We start from the raw sequence: 9,175 nt of genomic DNA, 5'->3' as shown, positions 1-9,175 counted from the left end.
CACCAAACAAGTGCAGTCATAGATAGATTGTTATTGTCACAGTTTTACGAGTTACAGATTTGTAATTGTTTTTTGTAACACTATTGCAATCTTTGTGCAGCTGATTTTGTTTTGTTTTGTCTTTGTCGCTGTCTCTGCTGTAACAGTTTGACTTTCTCTAATGCGAGTTGTTTGCCTTGGACCGGACCATCCCTGGCTGTACCAAAGCCAGGGGTTTAGGAGGGGAGTTTACCAGTCCTGTCCAACGCTGCATCTGCTCCTCTGAGGTTTCCGGCTGGCCCCTGGACAGGGGACACGTGGCAACGATGAGATGAGGGATGGAGCCGAGCGGAGTGGAGGCGTCCAGACAGGGTCTGCCCTTCCTGTCTCTAGGTTACCGGTACAGCTGCTCGTTCCTCATCAGCACCAGTGCTCTGCTCAGGAGATGAGGTGTCTAAACACTTTGGCCATTTTCACATGTGCTCTTCTGTTATTTGAAAAGTGATCCTTGAAGTTTAACTGAGGCCTTTATTACAAAGCACGATTAGGGGTATGTTGGGCATGAAGTGTGTTGAAATTTGACAACAGTGGCAGTGTTTTCTGCAGACTTTTATTCCTTTCAGCTTTTAAATTTGAACAATATATGTTTTTATAAATATAATTCTATTGTTTGCTTTAAACTGTAAACACAATGGTCGTTATAATCGTGATAAATTACGATTATTATTGTAGAAAATGTTAACCTCTAATTTGTGACTCAATTTGTTTTTCTGTCTTGACAGCCTTTTGAGAGTGTATTCATTCCTTGTTAAATAAGCAGCTCTTTCAGTGGTCAAGTGTGCTAAGGGAACCTGTTCCAGGCCTGTCGTCTTTTGAAGTTTCCATCTTTCCACTGCAGTTTTTTAATGTCAGGAACAAACCTTTCCAGACAACTCATTTCCTGGTGTTAGGCAATTAAGGGCCCAGGTTACTGCGCTCGCTGGAAACCCAGCACACTGCTTTAAATCAAATCAGAATTCTTTAAAAAAAAAAAAAAAAAAGTAAATTGTGAGCTGTAATTTTATATTATAATCATCAAACTCAACTTTCCCCATGGTGAATAACACATAACACTGAGATGTATTCAGATAGGGGGGGGGGGGTAACATTCAGCACTGGGCCTTTTCCCACAATCGTAAGGCTTATGTGTGGATAAACAATGGTTAGATAAACCACTTAGATTTCTAACCACTGACCATAACATTAAACTGCCCTTCAAAAGCCAGAGTTGCATAATCCCAAGTCGGCAAGGCATAAATAGAACTATTCATTTTCTCCTCCTATGACTTCATTCTCTCGGCAGGACATCCCAACATGCACAAACACATGACATGAGGACAAATCTTGTGTGGACAAACTTTATTACAAAAACAAACACAAATGGGTACAAAATCACAGACTGGGGGAATGGAGGGGGAAGAGTTTTATCCGAGGAAGCCAACTTTCTGTCTCTTTGATCCGAGGCTTTCCTCTTTCTGTAGCAGCTCCATGAGGGGAGTGTGAAGTGCTTTGCCCACCCGTTTACCTGTCTGTGGAAAGACAAATCACGCTGTTAACACAGCTCCCGTCTTATCTGGGGAATCTGAAACAAACTCCTAACCAGCCACAATTCAACAACACCTGAGAATACTATGCACCATATTCCGTCTGTGAGTCAACATACTTGTCCAATAAGACACAATTCTAATTCTGATTTTTGATATTTGAATATAAGACAGTTTATGAGCACAGATGTATGTGTATGCATACACAATCTCCATTAATGAATAATCAAATGTAATTAGCCTAAATATCCCATTTTTTTGATAATTGCCCATGATTTTCTGTTTGAATATAGATTCAAATGCTGCAAATGGTAATCCGGATGGATATTCAATAATCTGCTCAATCAACTATAAATCAACTAAGCCTCTCCAAATTCGTTAAAATAGACATTTGGGATTCTCCAAGAAAGATTTCAGTGTGTGCGAGCTCAATACTGGGGTAAAATGGGTCTGGCGACACCCATGATGAAGAGCAAGACAAAAAATGACATCACCTCTCAACACTCAGGTAAATTCTTCCCTGTGTTCATTTTCACACTAGGCCCACCTCACTTCCACACACACATGCATTTGCATAAACAAACACCCTCGTTTAAAAAACAAAACAAACGGCTCTGCCCTTACCCATGACCTCATGCTGTACACCAACACACGGTGATTCAACCCTAAACAGTGACTCAGCGCTTTACATCATGAGCAGATAGTGAGGAGGGGGAAAAAAGTGCTTGGTCGCTCATCACGAGACCTTGACTGACCTCGGTCATCTCGAATATGCTCTCTGGGTCCAGGCTGCCTCCCCCCACCTTCCTGACGCAGGTCACTGTGCCCCGGTGTGTGACGGAGATGAGCAGGCTCGCCACAGAACATGCCTTCTCCTGCAGGGTGGCATCCACCACATGCCGGTGCCCTATCTGTGATGGAAGGTACGCACAGGCACACACACACACACACACACACACACACACGCACGCCACACATGCAAACACACCATTTGAATGTCTTTACCTATCAGTGAGCCATTTGGCTGTCCAGCATAGTGTCCCATTCCCTTATGACAAAATACAGCAAAACACAGATGCTAAGAATGGCAAGACATAAAGAGATAGGTAAAGACATATGGTAAGAAATGCTATCAAAATTCAATATTCTAGAAGAAATACCTAGTCATCCACTTACTTAATAATGCACCATTTTCATTGACAATAACTCACAATCTACATCACAATTTCGTCCACCAGGGCAAATATCTTGTACAAATATTGGTCAGCAAACAGTGAGACAAATAGATTGGGTTGTACAATTATGGGACACACCACAGAGGACAAATACACAGTTATAAAAATGCAAACACATTTAAAAATTCATGGTCAAACAATACGACGACAACAAGTTCAGGTTGGAGTTATAAAAAATAAATCGCACCCTAAGACAACCCACAGCAGGTCGACTTGTGTTAAGGAAAGACCGTGCTATGGAGGTATCAGCCTTAGCATTCTATGGAAACTTATCAGTTACATTTCCACATTCACGGGTGGTGCTGTGGCACAGCTGGCTACAGGCCCGTACCATATACAGGTCCAAATGCCCGGGTCATTTCCCGATCCCACCCCATCTCTCTCTCCCAGTCACTTCCTGTCAGTCTCTCACTATCCTATCAAAATAAAAGCATTGGTGCTGTGGCGCAGCAGGCTGCAGCGCCCGTACTATATATGGGTCTGAGTACCCGGGTTCGAATCCAACCTGTGGTCATTACCCGATCCCTCCCCATATCTCTCTCCCACTTACTTCCTTTCACTCTTGTCCAAATAAAGGCAAAAAAAGCCCAATAAATACACTTTAAAAAAAATAAAAATAAAGGCAATACGCCCCCAAAAATGTCAACAGCAGCAATTCAGTGTGTTACAGAAGATATTGCACTGTACCTTGCACAAAGTCACGATGCAGGGGACGTTCTCTACATTGACTCGCACACAGTCATACGGGTCGTCTGACAGTTCGATTTCCTTTCCACCGTCCTCATCTTCTGATATGTGCACTCTTGGGATCCTTTTCCATGAGAGTGCAGATGAGGGAATATTTAGTTTTACACGGAGTAACCGTTCTGTGGTGATCTGATTATAAAGATCACTACACTTTTATTAACAACAAAAAGTAAACTTCTCTCACTTTGTGTTGAAGAGGGCTGCCTTAATGGCCACAGAGATGGCATCAAATAAGTTGCCATCACACTGCAGAAGCTGCGGAAATACAAAGTTGTGCATTTGTTTATTTTTTGCAGTGTTTTACAATTACACCTATGATGATGAATATTTACAGAACAAATGTACTAATACAGTAGTACAAAATGTATCCAATTCTCCATGCTAACAAGTTAAAAATGGTCATAATTTATTTCAGTATAGTTATGAACTCCTCTTTCAGAATACTGAAATCTGCTGTAGGTGGTCTTCCTGTAGGCTACACCCCTCTTCCTGTAGTCTACAGACTGGGAGGCTATATATGGCCAAGATTCCAAACTGGACAGCAGCATCCTCATTTTGTGCATTATATGTCAGATTTGTATACTGTACACATAAATAACATTTATAGCCCATAAAACATGGGTCTACGCCTAGGCAGACTTCTGATGCATCCCTTGACATTTACATTACATGTACTCCTTTGGCCGATACTGTAATTTAAAGTATATTTAAAGTATAGTAGTAATTTAAAGGAGCAACATTCAAGCTTCAGTACAATACTTTGGAGTTAAGTACTAACTCTTTTTCAACTTTATTTAATAGGATGAATGCAGAGGAGATTGTGTTACCCACTCTGTCTTACTCACCAGTACGTCCACGTAGAGAACCCAGCAGTTCTCTCCAGGGCGGATGCAGAGACTCTTTAAGTCTACGCTGTGCTTGTTACTGAATACTTTATAGAGTGTGTTACTCAGCTCTATACCAAGACCCTCACCACCTCGCCCCTCAAACTCTGGAGTGGCATTTGCAGAGCTGGAAGTAGCAATAACAGGGATTAACTTCATATGTAATGAATATTACAGAGTCATTATATCACACACAGTGTTAAACATTCATGTTTAAGGGAAAAACTAGACTTCAGGATCAGGAGGGGACAATTTAGCAACAGCTTTTAAATGACTGATGAGGTGAAAGCTATGCTTTATATCCTTATAAAGCATAGATTTCACCTCATCAGTCATTTAAAAGCTGTTGCTGAATTGAACAAGACCTCTGTCACTAAACCTAATACAGTTAAGACCATAGACTGTATATATAGAACATACAGTGTATGTTTAAGACTATAAGTCACAATCACAAACTGTATGGTGATAAGCAATGCATGCAATGATGTATGCAGCCACAATATTTACCAGTCAACAAAGAACTCCAGATACCCTTCATCAGGTACCATGGGTTTTGGTTTTCCTATTTCGGCTTTGATTCCAACTAGGACGTTTGTGTGTCCCTGAACACAGTAATAATCAAAATATGACATGGTTATTACGGTGAGTCCATCTACATAACATTACACACATAACTTAAGTTACAATATTGCATATTGCATTTACAATAGGGCATAGGTCTATCCCATAACTAACTTAAGTGGAAGCTTACAAGTCCCGATTTAATATTCGACTCACCAGAGTAACTTTTGCAGAACCATCTGTATTAGACACAACATCTGTCTCGATCTCCATGTGCCTGTAGTCCTCGCAGCTCCGTCCATCAACTCGTAAATCGTCCTGATGAAGAGATGTTTGTATTTATAGTCTGTATTACGATGGTGACACGTTTGAACCAGCATCATACTTTTCTCCATAAGTAGCCTACTATCGCGATAAACATTAGCTACCTCAAACGGATGGAGATAAGTATTACTAAGATAAGACTGTAGTGCAATTACTCGAATTAGCGATATAACTTACCCGTACTCCATGCAAAACATACAATTTCTCAGCTTCACTGACTTGAACTGTGGCCATGTTGTCACGGCGCTGCTGTAGACGACCACGTGTGACGAACACTTACCTCATCAAAGTGCGACTGTTTTACAGCTGCTCTCCTTTACTGTCCATGCTGCTCTCCAGAGCCCGTACGGACATTCTCTGTGCTCTCCCTTCTTTTACTATGATCTTTTACTGTCTATGGTTCTGTGCTGCTCTCAGACCATATACAACATATAAACATATAAATAGGCTAATACTATTTATATTTAAAATATGCCTAAATATTATATTTAATGTAGGCCTAATATAACATAGGCTACTGTTGTCTTGAAAAAAAGTTTGAAATATCCAACAAATATAAAAACATATTAGGCTAATAGGCTACTATAGAATATGCCTAAATATTATATTTAATGTAAAATAACATAGGCTTGTCTTGAAAAAAAAGTTGAATGTTGAAATATCCAACAAATAAACATATTAGTAGGCTAATATACTATTTACATAGAATATGCCTAAATATTATATTTAATGTAAAATGATATACAGTACTCTCAGACTTATTATCACCTTTGGTAGAGTTTACTAAAAACAGGTATAAAAAAATAATCTTTTGGTGATTTATTGTACTCCCACAATGAAACAATGAGGACAAATCCACCCTTGAGAAAAAGGAAAATCTCATAAAGAAATAAATATTTTTTAACAAAAACATGTTGCTCACAATTATTGGCACCCCTGAAAAATCTTATATACAAAACCTAACAGAAGCATTTTCCTATCTAATTTCAACTTATTTAAGTTAATCAGAGTGTCTGTGGACTTTTTAGAAGTATCATGACTTTCTTTTTCACTATGGTATGAAAATAAAGTCACACAGAGGCACACATTTTTCAACATCGGAAAGACAAGAGAATACACTAAATTTAAATAAAAATTAAGTGTGTTGACATTTGTAAGTCAGAGAATGTCTATGGTACTTTGTTGAAAATGCCTAAAAGGTTCTAATCATCTGGAAATGTGACAAACACAAAGACACATGGTTCTGCCCCCATATATGTGCCCCCAGTATGGAGGATGGTAAGATACGCAAAAAATGCCACAAGAACCACTGTTGGAGAGTTACAGAAAAAGGTATCATCTTGGGGTCAAGTCCCCCAATAAATCTTCAAAAGTGACCTCACTGCTAATAGATTATTTAGAGGGCATGCCAGGTAAAAGCCTGTCCAGTCATTTAATTACCAATGTAAACGGCTGTTACTGAATGGTACAGTGACTTTGTCTGGAAGTATGGTCTATTGTCAGATGAAAAATTGCGCTCTTTGGCAAGAAACACTTTAGGTGTGTTTGCCGTACATAGAAGAATGACTATACTGAAAAGAACCCCATGACTAATGAGAATTATGGTGGAGGGGCTGTGCCATTGTGGGGCTGTTTTTATTACCAAAGGCCTTGGGAACCTAATTAAGGTGCATGGTATCATGAACACCAAAAAAACCCTGAACATTTTCAAAGGAAATCTGTCAATCTCTGCCAAGAAACTAAAAGTTGGTCAAGATTGGATCATTCATCAGGTCAATGAACCAAAACAAATGTCCAGATCAAAACAAATATGGTTTACTGAACACAAAATCAAGCTTCAGACATTGCCATCTCAGTCCTCTGATCTAAACTCCATAGAATAACAGTGGGGTGAGTCAAAGAGGAGAATACACAAGTGTGGACCTAGGAATCTGGACGGTTTGGGAAGATTTTGTAAAGATGGTCTTAAATCCCTTGCTTTGTATTCTCCAACTTTATGGGGTGTCATAGGAGAATATTACAAGCTGTTTTATTGGCAAAGTAGGCTTAAAGGTATTACAAGCAGGGGTGCTAATAATTGTGAGCGACATGTTTTTGTTAAAAATATTTATTTCTTTATGAGATTTTCCTTTTTCTCAAAATAAATTTGCTTCCCTTCGAGGTTGGATTTTCCCCCTCATTTTTTTCATTGTGAGATTACAATAAATCACCAACAGATTATTTTTTATACTGTTTTTTAGTCAACCTTAGCAGAGGTGCCAATAATTCTGGAGGGTATTGTATGCTATAATATAAATAGCTATATAGACCATCTCCCCATATCTAATTTCAAGTAATAATTTCGAAAAAACTAGAAATTCTTTTCGGAAATATCAGTGTATGCAAAGCGATGGATATGGATGATAGACATGATGCTGTGATAGATAGATGAATGAATGAATGGATTGATAAAGAGTTTTCATATTAACAATAACCATAAACATATAATCCATAACTCTGGAATTAATTAACAAAGTACAAGGTGAACAGATTAGTCAAAACATGTTTTGAAAGTCCCAAAACTATTACAGGAACATAGAACATAAGGTAACTCATTCCACCAAAGAGGAATCACTGAGAAAAAGAGTCTTGACTGTGACCTCTTCACGTTAGTGGATTGGTTGACACAACTGACATGCATCTATTCTGCTCATTTACATTAAAGGTATACTCTTCCATCCTCATTTGACTGTCTGTGTTCTCACTGGAAGCACATTGCACTTTGAACCCATGTCATACTTGCTATATGGAAATCAAATAGAAATTAAGTAGAATCTGTTGTTAAGTCTAAACATTTGAAAGACAGATGCAAGACAACATTTCTGGAAAATACATTTGATAATCTTGACTTTAATAATAATGCCAATGCCAGGGCTTTTTCCCCCCCTTACTCAGGACATACTGAGGATATAAAATCAGTTAGGTTTTCTTCTGTTGCAATTTGTTCAACCTTTTTTCATAAAATGACTGGACTATAGAGAACATTGTGACATGTTTCTTGCTTGTGAGCTCTGGGGTAAAATGTGGATGTAAAAGACTTATGTTTTTATTAATTAAACAATTGGCATTGTTATGGGTCAGTCCACAGAGATGTCAACACCTGTCATTGCACAGAATGAAAGTCATATCCAGCAAAAGTCAAGATTATCAAATGTATTTTCCAGAAATGTTATCTTGCATCTGACTTTCAAATGTTTAGACTTAACAACAGATTCTACTTAATTTCTTTGATTGAAATTATGGTTTCAATTTTGATTGATTTCCATATAGCAAGTATGACATGGGTTCAAAGTGCAATGTACTTCCAGTGAGAACACAGACAGTCAAATGAGGATGGAAGAGTACTTCTGTTGCAATTTGTTCAACGTTGACCCCTATTTTGACTTAAAATGACTGGACTCTCCAAATTATAATAAAATCCAGCTAAGATGACTCAGCTGGGGAACACCCATACAAATTCTGTCAGTGCAAGATAAATTAAATTGTTCATTAATAAGATGGGTCCTTTAATTTATTTGCCACTTTGCTTGTTGATGTAGGCTACATCGACAAATGAAGAGTGGTGGGAATTGCTACACCATCGTGCTATGTAGGCCTACGGTAGGATCCAATAAGGTGATTAAGTAAAAAGTGAGATAAGATTACAGTAAACAAACCTGTCTCATACATTGTTCCCAGTTGAATATATTTTGTTGACCTATTGATGAACGTGAAGTGCATTGAATAAACCTGATTCCACACACCAGGAAGTCGTGACTTGGGTTTCTCGGTTACAATAGAAACTTCCTGATTCTCCTCCTACTTGCCTTTCTCGGGCAGGGAA

At 38.6% G+C, this 9,175-nt stretch overlaps 1 protein-coding gene across 2 annotated transcripts; it reads right to left on the bottom strand.

The window, feature by feature from the left end:
• Positions 1-1,362: 1,362 nt before the first annotated feature.
• On the bottom strand, positions 1,363-9,141 carry exosc7 (exosome component 7). Of its 2 annotated transcripts, none has more exons than XM_042077092.1 (8): positions 9,009-9,141; positions 5,206-5,307; positions 4,936-5,030; positions 4,390-4,555; positions 3,729-3,799; positions 3,485-3,608; positions 2,318-2,473; positions 1,363-1,547 (listed from the first exon to the last, which is right to left on the bottom strand). In XM_042077092.1, exons 1-8 carry the CDS (start codon positions 9,015-9,017, stop codon positions 1,443-1,445), a joined length of 828 nt encoding a protein of 275 aa, XP_041933026.1. In that variant the 5' UTR covers positions 9,018-9,141; the 3' UTR covers positions 1,363-1,442. The 2 variants fall into 2 exon arrangements, with proteins under 2 accessions (XP_041933026.1, XP_041933025.1); XM_042077091.1 differs by lacking the exon at positions 9,009-9,141 and adding an exon at positions 5,491-5,609.
• Positions 9,142-9,175: the final 34 nt, after the last annotated feature.

Source organism: Alosa sapidissima, chromosome 21 (assembly GCF_018492685.1).
Source record: "Alosa sapidissima isolate fAloSap1 chromosome 21, fAloSap1.pri, whole genome shotgun sequence".
Taxonomy (NCBI): Eukaryota; Metazoa; Chordata; class Actinopteri; order Clupeiformes; family Clupeidae; genus Alosa; species Alosa sapidissima.
The sequence above is the reverse complement of the archived record's forward strand: the minus strand, read 5'-3'. Positions and strand labels throughout refer to the sequence as shown.

What these genes read in the sequence shown, in the direction of transcription:
- exosc7 (XM_042077091.1), bottom strand. Translation starts at nt 5,547, where the DNA reads ATGGCCACAGTTCAAGTCAGTGAAGCTGAGAAATTGTATGTTTTGCAT. An exon ending in CTGGAGTTCTTTGTTGACTG is followed by an intron (nt 4,556 to 4,935) that starts GTAAATATTGTG and finishes TGCTACTTCCAG; the next exon opens with CTCTGCAAATGCCACTCCAG. An exon ending in TTCTCTACGTGGACGTACTG is followed by an intron (nt 3,800 to 4,389) that starts GTGAGTAAGACA and finishes GTATTTCCGCAG; the next exon opens with CTTCTGCAGTGTGATGGCAA.